Genomic DNA, 25502 nt, shown 5'->3' on the forward strand with positions numbered 1-25502 from the left:
TATATAACACAATACAGCCTTCTTTAGCAAAAGCAGTCTATTGCTGCTGATGAGGGCACACACTCCTCCCCCTCCCCCCCCCCCCTGCAGTTGCGCTGCATGGAATAGGGGCAGTGAAACTCCTGTCTGTCCAGCATGAGCCCAGTAACTACTAGGACTGTTTTTAGGGACAGACCGCGGCAGCACTGAGCGCTGTCCGCGGTCTGAGTGAGCAGAGCCGCCGGCAACTTCCCCCCCCCAGCGTGCCCTTTCTGAGTGCTGAGCTGGCGCCGTGACAGGGACAGACCCCGGCTCAACGGCGCTTGGAGCGGCCCTGCAGCGCATCTCTCTGAGCGGCGGCCGGCCGCGCGACCTCCCCAAGCACTGACTGCGGTCAGTCTCCCCTCTCCCGGCAGACAGAGCCGCGCCAGCCGCCGTTCGCGGCCCGGAGCTCTGAAGCGGGAGGGAGGGGGAGAGCAGCGGCGCAGTGCGCAGGACTGCTAGGCGGGGAGCGGACATCAGCGGCGAGCGGTAGTTTCGGGGAAGGGGGGGGGGGGCGGTTGTAATAGTCCCCCACACGGCGGGGCGGCAGCGTGACTGACCGTTCAGAAATACCTTTTGTCGGCTTCTCTTCTGCAGCACTGTGCTCATGGGCTCTGACGGGGCTTCTTGATAAAGTGCCGTCCAGTCCCTTCTGCAGCCTCAGCTGTTGTTAGCTGAGCTGCTTGTGGCTGTGAGGGGGCTCTTTTGTGAGGCCCGACACGCCAAGAGCTGCACGCAGCAGCTTCTATAATCCTGGACCCAGAGCTTTTGTTTAAGCTGGGAAAGGATTGTAATTGAAAAAAAGTATAAAAAATTATCTAAAAGTAGAATATGTGGAACTCCACACTTTGTGCTCCTATCCATGTGAGCACTGAAAAAACACTGAGGTATTCGGGGAGTATGGAGGGGAGGAGAGTTACTGAAATTTGAATATTCAGTGCCCAGTCCTTGCTAACACCGTCCATATCCCAAGAGTACTCCAGTGACCCCTAGTGGATGAAAAAGAAAATAGGATTTTAGTACCTACCGGTAAATCCTTTTCTCTTAGTCCATAGAGGATGCTGGGCGCCCGTCCCAGTGCGTACTGTGTCTGCAGTTATTGTTTTTGGTTACACTCTAGTGGTGTTTCTTCTCTGTCAGACTGTTGCGGACGTTGTTCATGCCATGGCATGCGGTGTCTTATTATTGGTTGTGTTGCCACACAGGTTGTGTTGCATATTCTCTCAGCATGTGGCTGTGTATTTTTCATGCCGTCGGCTGGTTTTCTATTGAATGCCACGTTCTGCGGTGTGTTCGTGGTGTGAGCTGGTATGACACTCATCGTGTTTATAAATTCTTTCCTCGAAATGTCCATCTCTCCTGGGCACAGTTTTCTCGCTGAGGTCTGGAGGGGGGGCATAGAGGGAGGAGCCAGTTCACACCCAGTTTAAGTCTTCATAGTGTGCCCAAGCTCCTGCGGATCCGTCTATACCCCATGGTCCTTACGGAGTCCCCAGCATCCTCTACGGACTAAGAGAAAAGGATTTACCGGTAGGTACTAAAATCCTATTATATATATATATATATATATATATATATATATATACACACACACACACACACACACACACACACACACACACACACACACACACACACACACACACACACACAAACAAATCTAGAAAACCACAGCACTCGCCACCCCAGGGGCGGGGTGCAATATTTGCACTCACCACTCATAGGGTGGGGTGCATGCAGCCCATGGCCACCAACCCAAATATATACAAACAGAAAGTTCAGCACTCACCATAGCAAGCTCACTTATCCTCACAACATCAATAAATAAATGATGGGAGTTTAGTTAGTGAATTGGCCAATGCACGGAAGCCTGCATACCGCTCGCCAAGGTACCCCACCTTCATGCAGGTCCTACACTATCACAAAGTCTCAAAAATTAAAACCTGGCAACTGTATCACACATAATATACTGCACACATGCCCACTAGGTTTAATGTGTATCTGCCATGCATCTTATGGCTTTTAAAGGTACACTAGTCACCTGACACTGGCTGATAAATTACTAAGGAGCAGCTGACACAGGTTTAGAACAAGTGAGATTACACAGGGGTGCATGAAAAGGCCTGTGACCACGGTTAATAAGAGTTAACCAAAAATTAACCCCGTAATATACAAACAAATCTAGAAAACCACAGCACTCGCCACCCCAGAAGTGGGGTTGTGAGGATAAGTGAGCTTGCTACGGTGAGTGCTGAACTTTCTGTATATATATATATATATATATATATATATATATATATATATATATATATATATATATATATATATATATATATATACATACATACATACATACATACATACATACATACACACACAGTATACTTGCATGCACTATACACAAGATATAAGGGAGCAGACAAACCTGTAATATTATATTTAGAACATTGAAGTCTAATTTATATTACATGAATAGCATCCATTCTAGTTACACAGTTGCCATCAAAACTTTTCTGGTCATTTGGAACAATGCTAGAAGTGCCTAGATGTGCATATAAAGGGAGAAATAAGTGAAGCTTTTCCTAAGCAGACAGCTTCCCTTAGCAACCAGGAGATGCAACATCTGCTGTTATAGCTACTGAGAGGCAGCTGTAACTTTGCAAAACAGGGAGGGAAGCAATCTATTGAATATTTAGTAAGGTTAGTCCTCCAATTTAAAATTACAAAGTGGAAGCTTAGTGATGGCCTTTTTAATTAGTTATATAGAAATAAAAAGGTTAATACTTACACAGATAAAAGAACAATCGCAATTATTGACCATTCAGGAGTTGTATGAGTAATATTCTTACTCGTAAATCTGAAACAAAAAAAATAAACAATTGAATAATAGTGAGTAACAGAGATGTTAGGTCACAGATCAGTTAAATGACTATGAAACTTGAAATACAAGATATAAAAGGGAGGCATTTGATATGCCGGCTGTCGGGATCTCGGCGCTCAGCACACCGGCGGCGGAATCCCGACAGCCGGCAAACAAACCTATTTTCCCTCTTGTGGTGTCCACGACACCCCTGGAGGGAAAATAAATAGTGTTGCGTGCATAGCGCGCCACCGTGCCCGCAGCTTGGCGAGCCCGCAAGGGGCTCTGTTTTGCGCTCGCCCCGCGGTCGGGATCCCAGCACCGGAATGCTGGGCGCCAGGATCCCAAGCGCTGGCTACCGCAGTACCCCCGATATAAGAGTCACTAGTTATAGTAAAAATAAATTCTTGCAAAAGATCAAGGAAATATTCAGAACTGAAGATATTTGCGACAAGACTAATTAGAGAAGAAACTGTTTTCTCCTATGTAAATTATAATTCCTGATGGTCATACAACTGAAGAACATTTTCAGGAGTCACTAGAAGCCTAGAGTATTTATTAACAGAGCAGAATTGTGCAGACATAAAACAGAGGCACATACCATATGAAATACCTTAAGAAATGTAGAGGAATGGAAATTGTACATAGATTTGTGAATATTCTAAAGAGGTCATGTTATTCTACATTCGCTAGATGGCGTATATGTATGAAATACATTTTGTGCCATCTAATGTTATACTGCATACATAATAATCAAAATCTCCACACACCACAAACAAGCAACGTCATCATCATCATCATGTATTGGAACTGTGGGCATGGTGGCACATTATAAATATATAATTATAATCTATTAGTTACCAGCCCATCAAAATGACGGAAAATAACAGTAATGTTAGCACCGGCAGCTATGTGAGTCCGAACAGAGCAACACTTGAACTGCTCTGTCAGGCGCCATCTAGTGGCCGCCAGCAAGCACACTACTTAAATTCCCCCCATAGAGGTTAGGAGCAGCACTAGCCTTTTATTATATAGGATATATTAATAGTAGAAGGATGACTTATGAGTGACATATTTCTATGATCCCGTTGTCTGAGCAGGGCACATCATATACCAAATTAAAGGCCTTGGTCTGTAGATTTGTAGTAAAAAAACATTGTAACTGGTTGCTTTGTATCAGTTATGTGGCTAAACATCCGCCTGTCATTTATAATGCATCACCATTATGCTCTGGAAAATGTGACCGTTGGTGAACACTCCCTGTGCACCTGCCTGGTGACCTGCTGGTTGGCTGAAAACTGTGACAGTTATTTGCAGCCACCCACTAAGCAGGGATTTTTTTAAATTCAACTCCTAAGGAAGTGAAAAGGTGTAAAATGAACTGCCCAGCAAACCTTTGCCCAATTGAAACTGGGCACATCTGCTAGTCTATATAATTTAGCATCTGGAAGAAAGGCCAACAACCACGTTGTAAAGTAAAAATAAGATTTTACTTACCGGTAAATCTATTTCTCGTAGTCCGTAGTGGATGCTGGGGACTTCGTAAGGACCATGGGGAATAGACGGGCTCCGCAGGAGACAGGGCACTTTAAGAAAGAATTAGGAATACTGGTGTGCACTGGCTCCTCCCTCTATGTCCCTCCTCCAGACCTCAGTTAAGGAAACTGTGCCCGGAAGAGCTGACAGTACAAGGAAAGGATTTGGAATCCAGGGTAAGACTCATACCAGCCACACCAATCACACAGTATAACTCGTGATAAACTTACCCAGTTAACAGTATGAACAACAACAGAACATCAGCCAAACCTGATGTAACCATAACATAACCCTTATTTAAGCAATAACTATATACAAGCATTGCAGAAAAAGTCCGCACTTGGGACGGGCGCCCAGCATCCACTACGGACTACGAGAAATAGATTTACCGGTAAGTAAAATCTTATTTTCTCTAACGTCCTAGTGGATGCTGGGGACTCCGTAAGGACCATGGGGATTATACCAAAGCTCCCAAACGGGCGGGAGAGTGCGGATGACTCTGCAGCACCGAATGAGCAAACACAAGGTCCTCCTCAGCCAGGGTATCAAACTTTTTGCAAAAGTGTTTGAACCCGACCAAGTAGCTGCTCGGCAAATCTGTAACGCCGAGACCCCTCGGGCAGCCGCCCAAGAAGAGCCCACCTTCCTTGTGGAATGGGCTTTTACTGATTTTGGGTGCGGCAAACCAGCCGCAGAATGAGCCTGCTGAATCGTGTTACAGATCCAGCGAGCAATAGTTTGCTTTGAAGCAGGAGCACCCAGCTTGTTGGATGCATACAGGATAAACAGCGAGTCAGTTTTCCTGACTCTAGCCGTTCTGGCTACATAAACCTTCAAAGCCCTGACTACATCCAGTAACTCGGAATCCTCCAAGTCACGAGTAGCCACAGGCACCACAATAGGTTGGTTCATAAGAAAAGATGACACCACATTTGGCAGAAATTGCGGGCAAGTCTGCAATTCTGCCCTGTCCATATGGAAAACCAAATAGGGGCTTTTATGTGACAAAGCCGCCAATTCTGACACACGCCTAGCCGAAGCCAAGGCTAATAGCATGACCACCTTCCACGTGAGATATTTTAACTCCACGGTTTTAAGCGGCTCAAACCAGTGTGATTTCAGGAAACTCAACACCACGTAAAGATCCCAAGGTGCCACTGGAGGCACAAACGGGGACTGAATATGCAGCACTCCCTTTACAGACGTCTGAACTTCAGGTAGAGAAGCTAGTTCTTTTTTTTTTTTTTTAAAGAAAATGGATAGAGCCGAAATCTGGAGCTTAATGGACCCCAATTTTAGGCCCAAAGTCACTCCCGACTGTAGGAAGTTAAGGAAACGGCCCAGCTGGAATTCCTCTGTAGGGGCATTCCTGGCCTCACACCAAGCAACATACTTTTGCCGTATACGGTGATAATGTTTAGCCGTCACGTCCTTCCTAGCCTTTAGTAGTGTAGGAATAACCTCATCCGGAATCCCTTTTTCTACTAGGATACGGCGTACAACCGCCATGCCGTCAAACGCAGCCGCGGTAAGTCTTGGAACAGACAAGGTCCCTGCTGCAACAGATCCTGCCCTAGAGGCAGAGGCCATGGGTCCTCTGCGAGCATTTCTTGCAGCTCTGGATACCAAGTCCTTCTTGGCCAATCCGGAACAATGAGTATTGTTCTCACTCCTCTTTTTCTTACGATTCTCAGCACCTTGGGTATGAGAGGAAGAGGAGGAAACACATAAAACCGACTGGAACATCCACGGTGTCACCAGTGCGTCTACAGCTATCGCCTGAGGGTCTCTTGACCTGGCGCAATACCTCTGTAGCTTTTTGTTGAGGCGGGATGCCATCATGTCCACCTGTGGCAGTTCCCACCGACCTACAATCTGCGCGAAGACTTCTTGATGAAGTCCCCACTCTCCCGGGTGGAGGTCGTGCCTGCTGAGGAAGTCTGCTTCCCAGTTGTCCACTCCCGGAATGAACACTGCTGACAGTGCTCGTACGTGATTCTCCGCCCATCGAAGAATTCTGGTGGCTTCCGCCATCGCCACCCTGCTCCTTGTGCCGCCTTGGCGGTTTACATGAGCCCTGCGGTGATGTTGTCTGATTGAATCAGCACCGATTGGTTACGAAGCAGGGTCTCCGCTTGACTTAGGGCGTTGTATATGGCCCTTAATTCCAGGATATTGATGTGAAGGCAAGTCTCCTGACTTGACCACAGCCCTTGGAAACTTCTTCCCTGAGTGACTGCCCCCCACCCTCGGAGGCTTGCATCCGTGGTCACCAGGACCCAGTCCTGACTGCCGAACCTGCGGCCCTCGAGAAGTTGAGTACTCTGTAGCCACCACAGAAGAGACACCCTGGCCCTGGGGGATAGGGTGATCAGCCGATGCATCTGTAGATGCGATCCGGACCACTTGTCCAACAGATCCCATTGAAAAGGTCCTCGCATGGAACCTGCCGAAGGGAATGGCCTCGTATGACGCCACCATATTTCACAGGACTCTCGTGCAGTGATGCACCGACACCTGTTTTGGTTTTAAGAGGTCTCTGACCAGTGTCATGAGTTCCTGAGCCTTCTCAGTCGGGAGAAAAACCTTCTTCTGGTCTGTGTTCAGAATCATGCCCAGGAAGGGCAGACGCATCGTAGGAATCAGCTGCGACTTTGGAATATTCAGAATCCAGCCGTGCTGTTGTAACACTTCCCGAGAGCGTGCTACACTAATCAGTAACTGCTCTCTGGACCTCGCCTTTATGAGGAGATCGTCCAAGTATGGGATAATTGTGACTCCTTGCTTTCGCAGGAGCACCATCATTACTGCCATTACCTTGGTAAATATTCTCGGTGCCGTGGACAGACCAAACGGCAACGTCTGGAATTGGTAATGACAATCCTGTACCACAAATCTGAGGTACTCCTGATGAGGTGGATAAACGGGGACATGAAGGTAAGCATCCTTTATGTCCAGAGACACCATAAAATCCCCCTCCCTTGCGATGACCGCTCTGAGAGATTCCATCTTGAACTTTTCAAGTATATGTTCAGGGATTTTAAATTCAATATGGGTCTGACCGAAACATCTGGTTTTGGGACTACAACATGGTCGAATAATAACCCCCTCCTTGTTGAAGGAGGGGAACCTTGACCACCACCTGTTGAAGATACAATTTGTGAATTGCAGTTAACCTTGTTTCCCTCTCGGGGGGGGGGGGGGGGGGGGGAGCCGGCAGGGCCGTCAGTGAGGAGGCATCTTCTCAAAGTCCAGCTTGTATCCCTGAGACACAATATCTATTGCCCAGGGATCTAACAGGGAGTGAACCCACTTGTGGCTGAACTTACGAAAGCGTGCCCCCACCGGGCCTAGCTCCGCTTGTGGAGCCCCAGCGACATGCAGTGGATTTTCGTAGAGGCCAGGGAGGACTTCTGTTCCTGGGAACTAGCTGTGTTGTGCAGCTGGTTTCCTCTGCCCCCGCCTCTGGCAAGAAAGGACGCACCTCGGACTTTCTTGTTTTTTTTGTTCGAAAGGCTGCATTTGAGAATGACGCGCTTTCCTAGGCTGTGCAGGAATATAAGGCAAAATATCAGAATTACCAGCTAGAGCTGTGGAGACCAGGTCCCAGAACCCTTCTCCACACAATCCTCAGCCTTCCATATGCCACCTAAGTTGGCATCATCTGTCCATTGCATATTCTACAGGATATGTCAAGCAGAAATCGACACAGCTTTGCCTCTAGGACCCAGTATACTCATGTCTCTTTGGGCATGTTTTATGATATATATCTTTTAAGACAGCATCTTTAATATATATATATATATATATATATATATATATAATATCTCTATATATACACATATATATATATATATATATATATACATACTAGGGTTTCAATTTCTGCTGGTACCTGTCCACGCCGCCACAGTGCTATAAACCCATGCCGACACAATCGCCGGTCTGAGTAGTGTACCAAAATAAGCACGCTATCTGCAGGATCCCTGAGAATAGCTAGGGCTACCTTTTGGGCAAACGTGACACCCTAGGGGAAGGTTCCCATCACATCCTGGCCCTAGTGGGGAAAGGATACTGCCTGAGAATTCTTTGTGGGAAGCTGCAGTCTCTTGTCTGGAGATTCCCGCTCTTTTTCCTCATGAGAGGAGGGAAATTTACCTCAGCTTTCTTCCCCTTAAAATGTGTACCCTTGTGTCAGGGACATTATCGTAGTCGACAAAGGAGTCAAACTCTGTGTCGATATCAGTGTCTATTATTTTGGATAGTGCGCATTGTGAGACTCTAAAGGTCTCTGCGCCATAGGGACAGACATGGGTAGATTTCCTGTCTGTTCTCTAATCTTTTGTGCAATAAATTCACCTTAGCACTTACACATATCCAAACAGGTGTCTGCGTTGTCGACGGAGACACCCTCTCACACACATATTAGCTCCATCTCCTCCTTAGGGGAGCCTTTTACCTCAGACATGTCGACACACACGTACCAACACACCACACACACAGGGGATGCTCTATTTGAAGACAGAACCCCCACACGGCCCTTTGGAGAGGCAGAGTATGCCAGCACACACCCTAGCGCTATATGACCCAGGAATCACACAGTAACGTAGTGTTAACCCAGTAGCTGCTGTATACATTGTTTTTACGCCAAATTTATGTGCCCCCCTCTCTCTTTTACACCCTCTTCTATCGTGCTTCTGCAGGGGAGAGCCTGGGGAGCTTCCTCTCAGCGGAGCTGTGGAGAGAAAATGGCGCTGGTGAGTGCTGAGGAAGAAACCCCGCCCCCTCAGCGGCGGGCTTCTGTCCCGCGATTTTGTGTAAAATAATGGCGGGGGCTCATGCATATATACAGTGCCCAACTGTATATATGCCCACTTTGCCAAGAGGTCTCTAATTGCTGCCCAGGGCGCCCCCCCCCCCCCTGCGCCCTACAATGACCGGAGTGTGTGGGTGTAATGTGGGAGCAATGGCGCACAGCTGCAGTGCTGTGCGCTACCTCATATGAAGACTGGAGTCTTCTGCCGCCGCTTTCGGAGTCTTCTTGCTTCTCACGCCGGCTTCTGGCTCTGCGAGGGGGACGGCGGTGCGGCTCTGGGATCGGACGACCAAGGGTGCGTTCCTGTGTTCGATCCCTCTGGAGCTAATGGTGTCCAGTAGCCTAAGCAGCATGACCTATCCGCAGTTAGTAGGTCTCCTTCTCTCCCCTCGGTCCCACGTAGCAGAGAGTCTGTTGCCAGCAGATCTCTCTGAAAATAAAAAATCCTAACAAAATACTTTCTTATTAGCAAGCTCAGGAAAGCTCACTAAAGTGCACCCAGCTCTGTCCGGGCACAGATTCTAACTAAGGTCTGGAGGAGGGACATAGAGGGAGGAGCCAGTGCACACCAGTATTCCTAATTCTTTCTTAAAGTGCCCTGTCTCCTGCGGAGCCCATCTATTCCCCATGGTCCTTACGGAGTCCCCAGCATCCACTAGGACGTTAGAGAAATACAGTATATTGCATGGGTGCTCTACAGGCATCTTCCCTTTAGGACACCTAGCCCTATTCTTCAGGGTTCTATATCAGTCTTGTTGAACACGGCCTCCTAATTGGGAACCCAGGAGCAGCAGTGTCAGATCCCCACCATCATTGGTCCACTAATTGCGGTAACCAATGATGCCTGACATAGGGCCGGATTTAGAAGTGGTTGCATTAGAAAATGTGCTAATTACGAAGCAGCAGGGACTTGTACAGAGACGCCCACTGACGACATCTCTGATGTGCCGCTTGCTTACAAAGACACAATATCAGCCGCACAATCGGACCTCTGAGCGAACACATGGTTGTTCATAATGTCCATCGCAAGTAAGTCAGCGAAACCATGACAGCTGTGTACGAATTAACGGTCGCTTGATGCAACGCTCCCACAAAACGCTTGCAACATGCTCTCATTTGACTAGCCCCCCTCCCATTTCCTTACATAAATACTAACAGACTATCAATCACACTGTGAACAAATTCTCACTGTGATCACGGTCTCAAGATCATCACGGCACCTGCTCAGTACCACAATAATCACACAACTACACAAACATCGCCATTGCAATGCTTTGGGGTACATTTACCAACATGGAAGTCCTGTTTAAGACGGAATGTTGCCCATAGCAACAATCAGATTCTACTTCTCATTTCTCTATCGTCCTAAGTGGATGCTGGGGTTCCTGAAAGGACCATGGGGAATAGCGGCTCCGCAGGAGACAGGGCACAAAAAAGTAAAGCTTTACTAGGTCAGGTGGTGTGCACTGGCTCCTCCCCCTATGACCCTCCTCCAGACTCCAGTTAGATTTTGTGCCCGAACGAGAAGGGTGCAATCTAGGTGGCTCTCCTAAAGAGCTGCTTAGAGAAAGTTTAGTTTAGGTTTTTTTCTTTACAGTGAGTCCTGCTGGCAACAGGATCACTGCAACGTGGGACTTAGGGGGAAAGTAGTAAACTCACCTGCATGCAGAGTGGATTTGCTGCTTGGCTACTGGACACCATTAGCTCCAGAGGGATCGAACACAGGCCCAGCCGTGGAGTCCGGTCCCGGAGCCGCGCCGCCGACCCCCTTGCAGATGCTGAAGCGTGAAGAGGTCCGGAAACCGGCGGCTGAAGACTCCTCAGTCTTCATAAGGTAGCGCACAGCACTGCAGCTGTGCGCCATTTTCCTCTCAGCACACTTCACTGGGCAGTCACTGAGGGTGCAGAGCGCTGGGGGGGGGCGCTCTGAGAGGCAAATATAAACCTTATACAAGGCTAAAAATACCTCACATATAGCCCATAGGGGCTATATGGAGATATTTAACCCCTGCCTGACTGGAAAAATAGCGGGAGAAGAACCCGCCGAAAAAGGGGCGGGGCCTATCTCCTCAGCACACGGCGCCATTTTCTGTCACAGCTCCGCTGGTCAGAACGGCTCCCAGGTCTCTCCCCTGCACTGCACTACAGAAACAGGGTAAAACAGAGAGGGGGGGCACATTAATGGCTATATATATATATATTAAAGCAGCTATAAGGGAGCACTTAATATAAGGATATCCCTTGTATATATAGCGCTTTGTGGTGTGTGCTGGCAGACTCTCCCTCTGTCTCCCCAAAAGGGCTAGTGGGTCCTGTCTTCATTAGAGCATTCCCTGTGAGTTTGCGGTGTGTGTCGGTACGTGGTGTCGACATGTATGAGGACGATATTGGTGTGGAGGCGGAGCAATTGCCAAATATGCAGATGTCACCCCCCAGGGGGTCGACACCAGAATGGATGCCTTTATTTGTGGAATTACGTGATGGTTTATCTTCCCTTAAACAGTCAGTTGAGGACATGAGGCGGCCGGACAATCAATTAATGCCTGTCCAGGCGCCTCAAACACCGTCAGGGGCTGTAAAACGCCCTTTGCCTCAGTCGGTCGACACAGACCCAGACACGGGCACTGATTCCAGTGACGACGGTAGAAATTCAAACGTATTTTCCAGTAGGGCCACACGTTATATGATTTTGGCAATGAAGGAGACGTTACATTTAGCTGATACTACAGATACCGTAAAACAGGGTATTATGTATGGTGTGAAAAAACTACAAACAGTTTTTCCTGAATCAGAAGAATTAAATGACGTGTGTGATGAAGCGTGGGTTGCTCCTGATAAAAAGTTGATAATTTCAAAAAAGTTATTGGCATTATACCCTTTCCCGCCAGAGGTTAGGGCGCGCTGGGAAACACCCCCTAAGGTGGACAAGGCGCTCACACGCTTATCCAAACAAGTGGCGTTACCCTCTCCTGAGACGGCCGCACTTAAGGATCCATCAGATAGAAAGATGGAAGTTATTCAAAAGAATATATACACACATGCAGGTGTTATACTACGACCAGCTATAGCAACTGCCTGGATGTGCAGTGCTGGAGTAGTTTGGTCAGAATCCCTGATTGAAAATATTGATACCCTAGATAGGGACAATGTTTTACTGTCGTTAGAACAAATAAAGGATGCATTTATCTATATGCGTGATGCACAGAGGGATATTTGCACACTGGCATCTCGGGTGAGTGCTATGTCCATTTCAGCCAGAAGAGCCTTATGGACACGACAGTGGACAGGCGATGCGGATTCAAAACGTCACATGGAGGTTTTGCCGTATAAAGGGGAGGAGTTATTTGGAGTTGGTCTATCAGACTTGGTGGCCACGGCTACTGCCGGGAAATCCACTTTTTTACCTCAAGTCACTCCCCAACAGAGAAAGGCACCGACCTTTCAACCGCAGCCTTTTCGCTCCTACAAAAATAAGAGAGCAAAGGGCTTGTCGTACCTGCCACGAGGCAGAGGAAGAGGGAAGAGACACCAACAGGCAGCTCCTTCCCAGGAACAGAAGCCCTCCCCGGCTCCTGCAAAAACCTCAGCATGACGCTGGGGCCTCTCAAGCGGACTCGGGGACAGTGGGGGGCCGTCTCAAAAATTACAGCGCGCAGTGGGCTCACTCGCAGGTAGACCCCTGGATCCTGCAGATAATATCTCAGGGGTACAGGTTGGAATTAGAGACGGATCCTCCTCATCGTTTCCTGAAGTCTGCCTTACCAACCGTCTCTTCCGAAAGGGAGAGGGTGTTGGAAGCCATTCACAAGCTGTACGCTCAGCAGGTGATAGTCAAAGTACCCCTATTACAACAAGGAAAGGGGTATTATTCCACTCTATTTGTGGTACCGAAGCCGGATGGCTCGGTAAGGCCTATTCTAAATCTGAAGTCCTTGAACCTCTACATAAAAAAGTTCAAGTTCAAGATGGAGTCACTCAGAGCAGTGATAGCGAACCTGGAAGAAGGGGACTTTATGGTATCCTTGGACATCAAGGATGCGTATCTACACGTTCCGATTTACCCCGCACACCAGGGGTACCTCAGGTTCATTGTTCAAAACTGTCACTATCAGTTTCAGACGCTGCCGTTCGGATTGTCCACGGCGCCTCGGGTCTTTACCAAGGTAATGGCCGAGATGATGATTCTTCTTCGAAGAAAAGGCGTATTAGTTATCCCATACTTGGACGATCTCCTAATAAGGGCAAGGTCCAGAGAACAGCTGGAGACAGCTTTAGCACTATCTCAAGAGGTGCTAAGACAACACGGGTGGATTCTGAATATTCCAAAATCCCATTTAATCCCGACAACTCGTCTGCTGTTCCTAGGAATGATTCTGGACACGGTTCAGAAAAAGGTTTTCCTTCCAGAGGAAAAAGCCAAGGAGTTATCCGATCTGGTCAGGAACCTCCTAAAACCAGGAAAAGTGTCAGTACATCAATGCACAAGAGTCCTGGGAAAAATGGTGGCTTCTTACGAAGCAATTCCATTCGGCAGATTCCATGCAAGAATATTCCAAAGGGATCTGTTGGACAAATGGTCAGGGTCGCATCTGCAGATGCACCTGCGAATAACCCTGTCACCAAAGACAAGGGTGTCACTTCTGTGGTGGTTGCAGAAGGCTCACCTATTAGAAGGCCGCAGATTCGGCATTCAGGATTGGATCCTGGTGACCACGGACGCCAGCCTGAGAGGCTGGGGAGCAGTCACACAAGGAAGAAACTTCCAGGGAGTATGGACGAGTCTGGAAAAGTCTCTTCACATAAACATTCTGGAACTAAGAGCAATCTACAATGCTCTAAGCCAGGCGGAACTTCTCCTGCAAGGAAAGCCGGTGTTGATTCAGTCGGACAACATCACGGCGGTCGCCCATGTAAACAGGCAGGGCGGCACAAGAAGCAGGAGTGCAATGGCAGAAGCTGCCAAGATTCTTCGCTGGGCGGAGAATCACGTGATAGCACTGTCAGCAGTGTTCATCCCGGGCGTGGACAACTGGGAAGCAGACTTCCTCAGCAGACACGATCTTCATCCGGGAGAGTGGGGTCTACATCCAGAAGTCTTCAACATGTTAATAGACCGTTGGGAAAGACCAATTGTAGACATGATGGCGTCTCGCCTCAACAAGAAACTGGACAAATATTGCGCCAGGTCAAGAGATCCACAGGCAATAGCTGTGGACGCACTGGTAACTCCTTGGGTGTACCAGTCAGTGTATGTGTTTCCTCCTCTGCCGCTCATACCAAAGGTATTGAAGATCATACGGCAAAGAAGAGTAAGAACAATACTAGTGGTTCCGGATTGGCCGAGAAGGACTTGGTATCCGGAACTTCAAGAGATGCTCACGGACGAACCGTGGCCCCTACCTCTGAGAAGGGACCTGCTACAGCAGGGTCCCTGTCTTTTTCAAGACTTACCGCGGCTGCGTTTGACGGCATGGCGGTTGAACGCCAGATCCTAAAAGGGAAAGGCATTCCAGAAGAAGTCATTCCTACCTTGATTAAGGCACGGAAGGAAGTCACCGTGAAACATTATCACCGCATTTGGCGAAAATATGTAGCGTGGTGCGAGGATCGGAGGGTTCCGACGGAGGAATTCCAACTGGGTCGTTTCCTACATTTCCTGCAATCAGGATTATCTATGGGTCTCAAATTGGGATCCATTAAGGTTCAAATTTCGGCCCTGTCAATATTCTTCCAAAAAGAATTGGCCTCTGTCCCTGAGGTCCAGACCTTTGTCAAGGGAGTACTGCATATACAGCCTCCTGTGGTGCCTCCGGTGGCACCGTGGGATCTAAATGTAGTTTTAGATTTCCTCAAATCCCATTGGTTTGAACCATTGAAAAAGGTGGATTTGAAATATCTCACATTGAAAGTGACTATGTTACTAGCCCTGGCCTCTGCCAGGAGAGTATCTGAATTGGCGGCTTTATCTTATAAAAGTCCTTATCTAATCTTCCATTCGGACAGGGCAGAACTGCGGACTCGTCCGCATTTTCTCCCTAAAGTGGTATCAGCATTTCATCTGAACCAACCTATTGTGGTGCCTGCGGCCACTAGCGACTTGGAGGACTCCAAGTTGTTGGACGTTGTCAGAGCCTTAAAAATATACATTGCAAGGACGGCTGGAGTCAGAAAATCTGACTCGCTGTTTATATTGTATGCACCCAACAAGTTGGGCGCACCTGCTTCTAAGCAGTCGATTGCTCGTTGGATTTGTAACACAATTCAACTTGCACATTCTGTGGCAGGCCTGCCACAGCCTAAAACTGTAAAAGCCCACTCCACAAGGAAGGTGGGCTCATCTTGGGCGGCTGCCCGAGGGGTCTCGGCATTACAACTCTGCCGAGCAGCTACGTGGTCGGGGGAGAACACGTTTGTAAAATTTTACAAATTTGATACCCTGGCAAAGGAGGACCTGGAGTTCTCTCATTCGGTGCTGCAGAGTCATCCGCACTCTCCCGCCCGTTTGGGAGCTTTGGTATAATCCCCATGGTCCTTTCAGGAACCCCAGCATCCACTTAGGACGATAGAGAAAATAAGAATTTACTTACCGATAATTCTATTTCTCGGAGTCCGTAGTGGATGCTGGGCGCCCATCCCAAGTGCGGATTATCTGCAATACTTGTACATAGTTATTGTTAACTAATTCGGGTTATTGTTAAGGAGCCATCTTTAAGAGGCCCTTTCTGTGTCATACTGTTAACTGGGTTTAGATCACAAGTTGTACGGTGTGATTGGTGTGGCTGGTATGAGTCTTACCCGGGATTCAAAATGCCTCCCTTATTGTGTATGCTCGTCCGGGCACAGTACCTAACTGGAGTCTGGAGGAGGGTCATAGGGGGAGGAGCCAGTGCACACCACCTGACCTAGTAAAGCTTTACTTTTTTGTGCCCTGTCTCCTGCGGAGCCGCTATTCCCCATGGTCCTTTCAGGAACCCCAGCATCCACTACGGACTCCGAGAAATAGAATTATCGGTAAGTAAATTCTTATTTTTCCTAGCACCCTCTATAAGATAATACCTGGAATGTGTTTGGTTGCTATGGGCCACATCCCATCTTAAATAGAACTCCCATCTTAGTAAATTTACCATTTTGTGTCCACCTCTGAATCATGCCATAGTCCTAAATGGAATCACACAGGTGTATGCAAAGGCCTGAGCACCACTACTGGTCTCCATGCAAACACCTTGTTTTCTAAGCAATTAACACATGACGGTGCTGAAGTTTGATTTAAGTTGTTACAGGCTCACTTTCTGCCTGTGCTGGGAACTGGTTATCACCTAATAAATAAATCAGTAGTGCAGACTCAACCGAGCATGGTTTCTTTCAGTGTTGTCTGATACACAGGAAAATCACAATAGTTCTGACAACTCACCAAGGGGGAGATGTATCAAACCTTTGAGAGAGATAAAGGGGAGATTGCAACCGACCATGCAGAAGTACATTCATATGATACAAATAGCAAAAGTTTAGACTTTTATTTCATATTATATACATCTGTATTTTGGGTTCCAATGTATAGATCGACAGTGTATAGATAGGCAGCCAATAGGTCGACTGCATATGGTCGACAGACATTAGATTAACAGGTTTAAAAGGTCAATTGGTAAAAGGAAGACAGTGCTTAAGGCAGACAGGTACAAAAGGTTTTAGCAAAAGGAAATAAATCTGCACAGGATATAACGATTTCAGTTCAGTGAATTTAGTAGTATTATATATTAAACCAACATAAAGGCCTACTTAAATAATAAATTCAGCTAAATAGTTGGTGGTGCTCCAGGAAGATAGTTATAACAACTATGAAAAAACAAGTATGGTCCTTTAGAGAAAACAAAGAACCCAAAAAAGCAACTATAGGCCATTTCCTGGGCACACTTGAAAAAATTGAAATGATGAGATTATTAAAATTTAACTTTTAATGATATATACTTTAAGAAAAAGCGAGAGCTGGCATCAATGATTTAAGAGCATAAGTGTTTGCCAGTACCAATGTACCTATTATGGGCAAAATTATAATATAGATGAGCGAAAATAAATAAACCCTCATCCATAGAGAAAATTCATACATATCCTCTCTAATCAGGAATTTATATGAATGAGGTCACTACCTCGAGTCCGATATGATCTGACAAATGCTATTGACCTGAAATCAGATTGATGTAATGAGTCCCAAGTTGCTTAAACTGTTGGAGAGTAAAATACCTACGGTACCTAGTATTCCCTGGTGGTTCCCCATCCAGGTACTGACCAGGCCCTGCAGTGCTTGGCTTCCAAGATCAGACGAGTTTGGGCATACTCAGTGCGGTCTGACCGTAGGTAAATTTGTCTCCTAGGCGCACCGTTTTCCAATTGTATTGGGACCCAGGATCAATCACAAATTAATTGGATATTAGATTATATATGGTCAGAAAGGAGTAATGATAATAGTACAGTAGACTTATAGATTTTTACTGGGAGATCTGATCAATGGTATTCTAACGTCAAACAATAATGCTGACTGTGCGGTCTTGAGATTGATATTACCAAAAAAACAATTGTGCTCCCAATCAGCCTAAGCAGCAGGAGGGCTTAATAATGCCCACAATGGTAGAATAATGGAGACTCTATTACAATTGTGCTCCAAAACAGCCCAAGCAACAGATGGGCTTTGTAATCTCCACAATGATCAGGACAATAGAAAATGTATCTACACTGTAGATACATTTTCTATTGTCCTGATCATTATATCACTCTAATAATTAGAGTATCACTGGCGCTTAGATAATTGACGCAGCGCCGTATAATCTAAACCTTCATTTCTGAGTTCAAGTAAGCAGAAAAGGGTGTGTTATCCATTATCCGCTGTAATTAGCATAATCTAAGTTTAATTCACCACTTTTACCTGCTACTACAACTTGACCAAAAATCCTCAGAAAGTCAATACCGTAGCCAGTAACAAACATTTAACCATTCCTGCTGATTGTAAATGTAATACCAAAATGTATTCATTTATGATAAGTTTAAGCAATTTGGACTAATAGCAAAACACAAACACATTAATTACAGGCATATTAATTAACTTCTGATTCTAAGATAGAAAGAAAACAAGCATTTGTCAACTGCTTTATAATATTAAATCCACGGCTAATTGTACCGTGCATATATTGGCACAGTATTTTTATGAACTTTTGAATCCAAAAAACTTGGATCTTTACACAGAAAAAAAGCATATATATATTTGTTTTAAATTCCAAAATTTAATTATATCATGTATATATAGACAGCATTGCTTCAATGGACTGTAATATATAAAAACAATATTATATCATTCAAAATTCAAACCATATATCAGGCTAAACAAATAACATCAATATTCAGTTACTCTGTAGCTGTATCATACCTGTGATGTATATTTATCACACAGCATATATCCTCAACGTTATCTCTGTGCATCGAAGTTACTCAGGGCAAATAAATACCTTAAGGCAGGGGTGGGCAATTATTTCAGCTGGGGGGCCGCTTAACACTTCCAGCGAATATTCGAGGGCCACACACAAAATACTCAAAAAGAGTCCCCTTTTTACACATTACGGCAGACAGCGTGCCCTTTTTTACACAATACGGCAGACAGCGTCCCTCTTTTTACACATTACGGTAGACAGCGTCCCTCTTTTTACACATTACGGCAGACAGCGTGCCCTTTTTTACACATTACGGCACACAGCGTCCCTCTTTTTACACATTACGGCAGACAGCGTCCCTCTTTTTACACATTACGGCAGACAGCGTGCCCTTTTTTACACATTACGGCAGACAGCGTCCCTCTTTTTACACATTACGGCAGACAGCGTCCCCTTTTTACACATTACGGCAGACAGTGTGCTCTTTTTACACATTACGGCAGACATCGTCCCCCTTTTTTACACATTACGGCAGACAGCGTCCCTCTTTTTACACATTACGGCAGACAGCGTGCCCTTTTTTACACATTACGGCAGACAGCGTCCCTCTTTTTACACATTACGGCAGACAGCGTGCCCTTTTTTACACATTACGGCAGACAGCGTCCCTCTTTTTACACATTACGGCAGACAGCGTCCCCTTTTTACACATTACGGCAGACAGTGTGCTCTTTTTACACATTACGGCAGACATCGTCCCCCTTTTTTACACATTACAGCAGACATCGTCCCCCTTTTTACACATTACGGCAGACAGCATCCCCCATTTTTACACATTACGGCAGACAGCATACCCCATTTTTACACATTAAGGCAGACAGTCCCTACCCCCCTTTCCTCCCCTCCCCTAAACCCATATTGCAGTTTTTAATCCCCCTCCCTCCCCACCCCTAAACCTATATGGCAGCTTAAGCACTGATCCAGGGGTTGGCTGGACAGGGGGTTTACCTGTTTGTCACCGTGACAAACGATCCCCGCTGTCCGAAGATCCGCGCTGCTGCTGGCCGGAGTCACCACTGATGTGGCCTCTCCTGCTCCGGCTCGCTGCCCGCCGCTTCTCCTCACTGGCCACCGCTTAATCTTCTCCTCACAGGCCGCCGCTCCTGGTCACTGCAGTGCCCGCTCCCCGTGCCGCCCAGCTAACAGAGGAAATCCCGGTCAGCTGACTCTGTGACGTGACCGGGATTTCCTCAGCGGCGCCGCGTCTGAGAGCAGTGCAATGACAAGCGGCCTGTCGGGCCGCTTGTCATTGCACTCTGGTGGGGCACAGCGGGCCAGGCAGGATCGGTCCGCGGGCCACATCCGGCCCGCGGGCCGCCTGTTGCCCACCCCTAATCTACAGTATACAGGTTGAGTATCCCTTATCCGAAATGCTTGGGACCAGAGGTATTTTGGATATCGGATTTTTCCGTATTTTGGAATAATTGCATACCATAATGGGATATCATGGTGATGGGACCTAAATCTAAGAACAGAATGCATTTATGTTACATATACACCTTATACACACAGCCTGAAGGTAATTATAGCCAATATTTTTTATAACTTTGTGCATTAAACAAAGTGTGTCTACATTCACACAATTCATTTATGTTTCATATACACCTTATACACACAGCCTGAAGCTCATTTAATACAATATTTTTAATAACTGTGTATTAAACAAAGTTTGTGTACATTGAGCCATCAAAAAACAAAGGTTTTACTATCTCACTCTCACTCAAAAAAGTCCGTATTTCGGAATATTCCGTATTTCGGAATATTTGGATAAGGGATACTCAACCTGTAGTATATTTCAGTAGTATTGATTAGAGCATATATGGTAATTGCAAGTTACAAATGTCCCTTATGAGAGGGTTCCTCCTTCTCCACCCTTACCCAGTAGTTATGCACCAGAAGGAATGTTGAGCATGATACTCATGAAGATATAAATAAATGTATATATCACATAATGTAAATTTCACAGCTTTCCCCTAATGAGTGGGGAAATGCATGGTGAACCCTGTGGGAAAGCAAGGGGGAGCCGCGGTTAGGGCAAGGAGAGTCCGTTTTCGGCCAAGAGCCGATGGCTGTCTTACCCAACCTCTTCTGGAGACCCTCTGAACAGTGGACGGGGCAGGAATCGAGGAGTGAGGCGCGATCATGTGATCAAGCTCTCGGAGCGAAACGCGCGTCACTTCCGGTCCCGGCGCCCGAACTTCCGGTCGTACGGACCGCGGCCGCCGGCGCCTCACTCCTTGATTCCTGCCCCGTCCACTGTTCAGAGGGTCTCCAGAAGAGGTTGGGTAAGACAGCCATCGGCTCTTGGCCGAAAACGGACTCTCCTTGCCCTAACCGCGGCTCCCCCTTGCTTTCCCACAGGGTTCACCATGCATTTCCCCACTCATTAGGGGAAAGCTGTGAAATTTACATTATGTGATATATACATTTATTTATATCTTCATGAGTATCATGCTCAACATTCCTTCTGGTGCATAACTACTGGGTAAGGGTGGAGAAGGAGGAACCCTCTCATAAAGGGACATTTGTAACTTGCAATTACCATATATGCTCTAATCAATACTACTGAAATTTACTATACTGTAGATACATTTTCTATTGTCCTAATCATTGTGGAGATTACAAAGCCCATCTGTTGCTTGGGCTGTTTTGGAGCAAAATTGTAATAGAGTCTCCATTATTCTACCATTGTGGGCATTATTAAGCCCTCCTGCTGCTTAGGCTGATTGGGAGCACAATTGTTTTTTTGGTAATATCAATCTCAAGACCGCACAGTCAGCATTATTGTTTGACGTTAGAATACCACTGATCAGATCTCCCAGTAAAAATCTATAAGTCTACTGTACTATTATCATAACTCATTTCTAATCATATATAATCTAATATCCAATTAATTTGTGATTGATCCTGGGTCCCAATACAATTGGAAAACGGTGCGCCTAGGAGACAAATTTACCTACGGTCAGACCGCACTGAGTATGCCCAAACTCGTCTGATCTTGGAAGCCAAGCACTGCAGGGCCTGGTCAGTACCTGGATGGGGAACCACCAGGGAATACTAGGTACCGTAGGTATTTTACTCTCCAACAGTTTAAGCAACTTGGGACTCATTACATCAATCTGATTTCAGGTCAATAGCATTTGTCAGATCATATCGGACTCGAGGTAGTGACCTCATTCATATAAATTCCTGATTAGAGAGGATATGTATGAATTTTCTCTATGGATGAGGGTTTATTTATTTTCGCTCATCTATATTATAATTTTGCCCATAATAGGTACATTGGTACTGGCAAACACTTATGCTCTTAAATCATTGATGCCAGCTCTCGCTTTTTCTTAAAGTATATATCATTAAAAGTTAAATTTTTAATAATCTCATCATTTCAATTTTTTCAAGTGTGCCCAGGAAAAGGCCTATAGTTGCTTTTTTTGGTTCTTTGTTTTCTCTAAAGGACCATACTTGTTTTTTCATAGTAGGTACAAAAGGTTGTCATGACAATGGTTGACAAGTTTTTTTGGGTCTTTCAAAGATTTTTCAACTTTTGATTGAGTTACCATTCACATGGTCTATAAATGGGAATAGTAACCTGTGGTGAGCTTAGCGAGCCACAGTGCCCAAAGCACAGCGATCTCGCAAGAGTACACGTTGACACGGATTGTGGTCACAGATGATGAAACATACAAAATGACACCAAAAAAGCGTTAAAAACAAAGTGTTGACTTTTTTGTGTTGACCATTGTCATGTCAACCTTTTAAACCCGTCGACCTTAACCACTGTCTAGTTTTTCCCTGTCGACCATACGGAGTTGACCTAATGACTGTCTATCAAGTTACTGTAGATCGTCTATTTCACACCCCTGTATTTTGCGGTTAATACTCATTAAATTGCACGTGCTAGCGTCTTTATAGTAACTCTACTAGTTTTTGTCTAAACCTCAGATTACTGATTGCATAAAATGAATATTTAAGCCCTGCAACACTGTGTGAATAAAGTGAAGGCTTTCAATAGAGGCTTGCTGTGGTGAGAGTGATACAATGTGCTGTGATACTACCGTAGGAATCACGTGGACAGCCTACGCTTATGTGATTCTGCTGTAAATCTGCTGGATTGAAGATAACTGAAAGAGACAGGTCCAGTTCATCAAGGGACATACCAACAACCCAGAGAAAGGAACTGAGAGCGCTATGCGTCTATGCAAGTATTGATTGAAGCACAGGGAGGCGATGTCCTTGTACACAAACAGTGGAAGGTGCAGATATTTGTGTCTATTAATGTCTAGTCAATTAGTCCATGTTCTTATTGATTGGGAAGCTCCCAACACTGGTCATTGCCATTAATATGCTATTTACAGAGGAGTCAGACACAAGTATCGTCTTCAGCTGGTTTAGCAGAGGGTTGTTGCTTATGCAAAATCCCGGCTCGTAACAGACAGTTTTCCAAACGTTTTACGTTTGACTTTTTAAAGTTATAACAAAAGAAATTGCAATAAAAATGTGAGAAAAAAAAGGCACATTTTTAACAACGGATAAGTAAGCTTCAAAAACACTGGTTTATATATATAGGACCCATTGAAGAAAATTGCAGCTTTAAAATGGATTTTCCAATTAATAAAAAAAAATGCTTATTGAAGGTATTACTTACAATTCCTCTAGCAGAATATCAGCTTTCACTTTAGCAGGGTGACTGTGCCTGGCTGTGTCAATTCTGGGTTCCATGTTTAACCTATCTAGCTTGTGACTTCCCTTCACTTGGCTGGATTTCCCAGAGGTGTCCATCTCTTTTTCTAGTTTTTATAAAAAAATGTAATTGTGTAACTATTCTTCTATTTATTTCCCAACTAAAACAACGTGTGTTGCCTGATCAAGTTTACTCTACTTTAAAATCAATTGGAATGTAATAACAGTTGGTTTTAACCCCTCCTGTCAGTGATATCGGTCCCAGAGAGTTTTGGCAGAACACACATCCTACAGTCTTCTGTTATTTCCCAAGTTTACTCATCGCATACCACTTCATGATAAAAACACAGACACTCCTGAACATCACCCAATGATATCCATAACCAAAAATGTACAACACTATAGGAGAAAGGAAAAAGGGCACACAGGGATACACAGGTGACACACAGAAAAGAGTAAGCAAGAATATTTTAAAAAGTACAATAGTAAAGATGATCAGAATAAGAGGTAATGTTACGGCTAATCTATATAACAATCATTGTATGCGCTGTCTCACCTATAATAACCAGGTCTAAAATACTTGACTTCTACAGTGGTTTACAAAATTAACTCTTCATGCATAGCATGGTTTGTATGTTATCCAGACCTCTGAAACCAGCATTACAGTTGAGCCTCTATGGTTTTTAAATGATGAAAGCCTTCATACGGTTCTGGAGTGCACAGCATCGAAATAAACTGACCTGGATTTCAAAATAAGTAACCTTGACACAAATGAACTACATAAACAATACAACTACATCCCACATTTAATGATAGGGAATACACCCTTTCCTCCTCCAATCAGCAGCTGTGTTTCATCTGATCTAAAGTGATTGGCACAGTTCTGGTCAATGTGTTAGCACTCAGACCCTGCTATAAGTACAGCACACTGGGAAGAGCAGGTGAGGGACCACCCACCTAAGTACTCTTATGTTAACTACAATATTAAAGCAGAAAACACTTCAAAACACAAGTATTGCTTCATTTCGTTTGAACTCCTTTTACGAAAGGGTTTTACAGACACAAAGCACAATTTGTACCCCTGGCATATACTATGGGTAGAGAGTTATAAAATTGTCTAAAGAGTACAAGCGGAAAAATTACAAATATCAACCAATCAGAGTCTAACTAGATTGGTTGCTATGGACAACATCTCCAGTTGTCTCTTTAGATGGTTTGATACATTTCCTCCTATATTAGATGGCCCAAGTGAAGCAAATAATGTACCTTTTAGCTTTCTCAGTGGCCTGACAGACAGACACTCTCTTGGGGATAATGTGACATCTCAGTTTTGGAAACAAAAGCATACAGGCTCAGTGGGATTTTGCTGTGAATGAACCATAACTGTACTAAAACGTCTTTGGAGATCTCTTTAGAGCTTTTTTCTCATCTGCACGGCATAGACTATAACACTGCAGCATACAGGATGAACTGGAAGTGTTTCTGAAAAACTCAGCGGAGGGTAAAAATTGCGGCTCCGTAGCTCGCCAACCTGCCCCTCGTCAGTCTCCTCCATTGGACTGTGACAGCAGTCTGTCATTTCTCTCCGTCTCCAACACACGAAGAGGGCAGAGGTTACCCATATCATCACAGTAGCCTTTTATTGGTAAAATCACTTGTGTTTTCTCATATGAGTTGTAAAAGAAAAAAAGCGTTTTACCTATGTACAATCAGATTTAAACTCTTTTAAAGTTAGGTTAGACATAAAGGATCTCTCTTTCAATGCTAGGTTAGACATATTGTTACATAAATAAGCTTATAGCGCTCATATCTACAGATGCGACAGATTCAGCATTTTAACTCTTTGATATCTCTTGAAATTAAGTGTGTTAATTTGCCATTCTACCTGTGCTCAATCCAAGGTATTACTCATTTAATTTAATGCAGCTGACACAATCATCAACATCGGATGCAGTGAGGGTGTATTTGCAAAGGCAATGACTATTTAGGGGGAGGTTACTGGGTGGCTACAAACACGCAGGTGTATTGTCACCACTACTGCAAATTCTTTGCAGTTCGACTAGTCCTGGTGTCTGAATTGAGACAGACATTCTGAGACCCCAGAGGGTTGCTG

At 45.3% G+C, this 25502-nt stretch overlaps 1 protein-coding gene and 2 pseudogenes across 4 annotated transcripts in view; 1 reads left to right on the forward strand and 2 right to left on the reverse strand.

Annotated features, from left to right (window-relative positions):
* Positions 1-25502, reverse strand: part of RPAP2 (RNA polymerase II associated protein 2) — a 244484-nt gene that overhangs the window by 77848 nt on the left and 141134 nt on the right. For all 4 annotated transcript variants that reach the window (XM_063939890.1, XM_063939888.1, XM_063939889.1 and 1 more), the window contains one exon: positions 2810-2878. In XM_063939890.1, the coding sequence (XP_063795960.1) occupies positions 2810-2878 (69 nt within the window). The remainder of the gene's footprint in view (positions 1-2809; positions 2879-25502) is intronic.
* LOC134962942 (5S ribosomal RNA) lies at positions 17469-17587 on the reverse strand (annotated as a pseudogene).
* Positions 21664-21782, forward strand: LOC134962943 (5S ribosomal RNA; annotated as a pseudogene).

The sequence above is a fragment of the Pseudophryne corroboree genome, chromosome 9 (assembly GCF_028390025.1).
Source record: "Pseudophryne corroboree isolate aPseCor3 chromosome 9, aPseCor3.hap2, whole genome shotgun sequence".
In the NCBI taxonomy this organism is placed as follows: Eukaryota; Metazoa; Chordata; class Amphibia; order Anura; family Myobatrachidae; genus Pseudophryne; species Pseudophryne corroboree.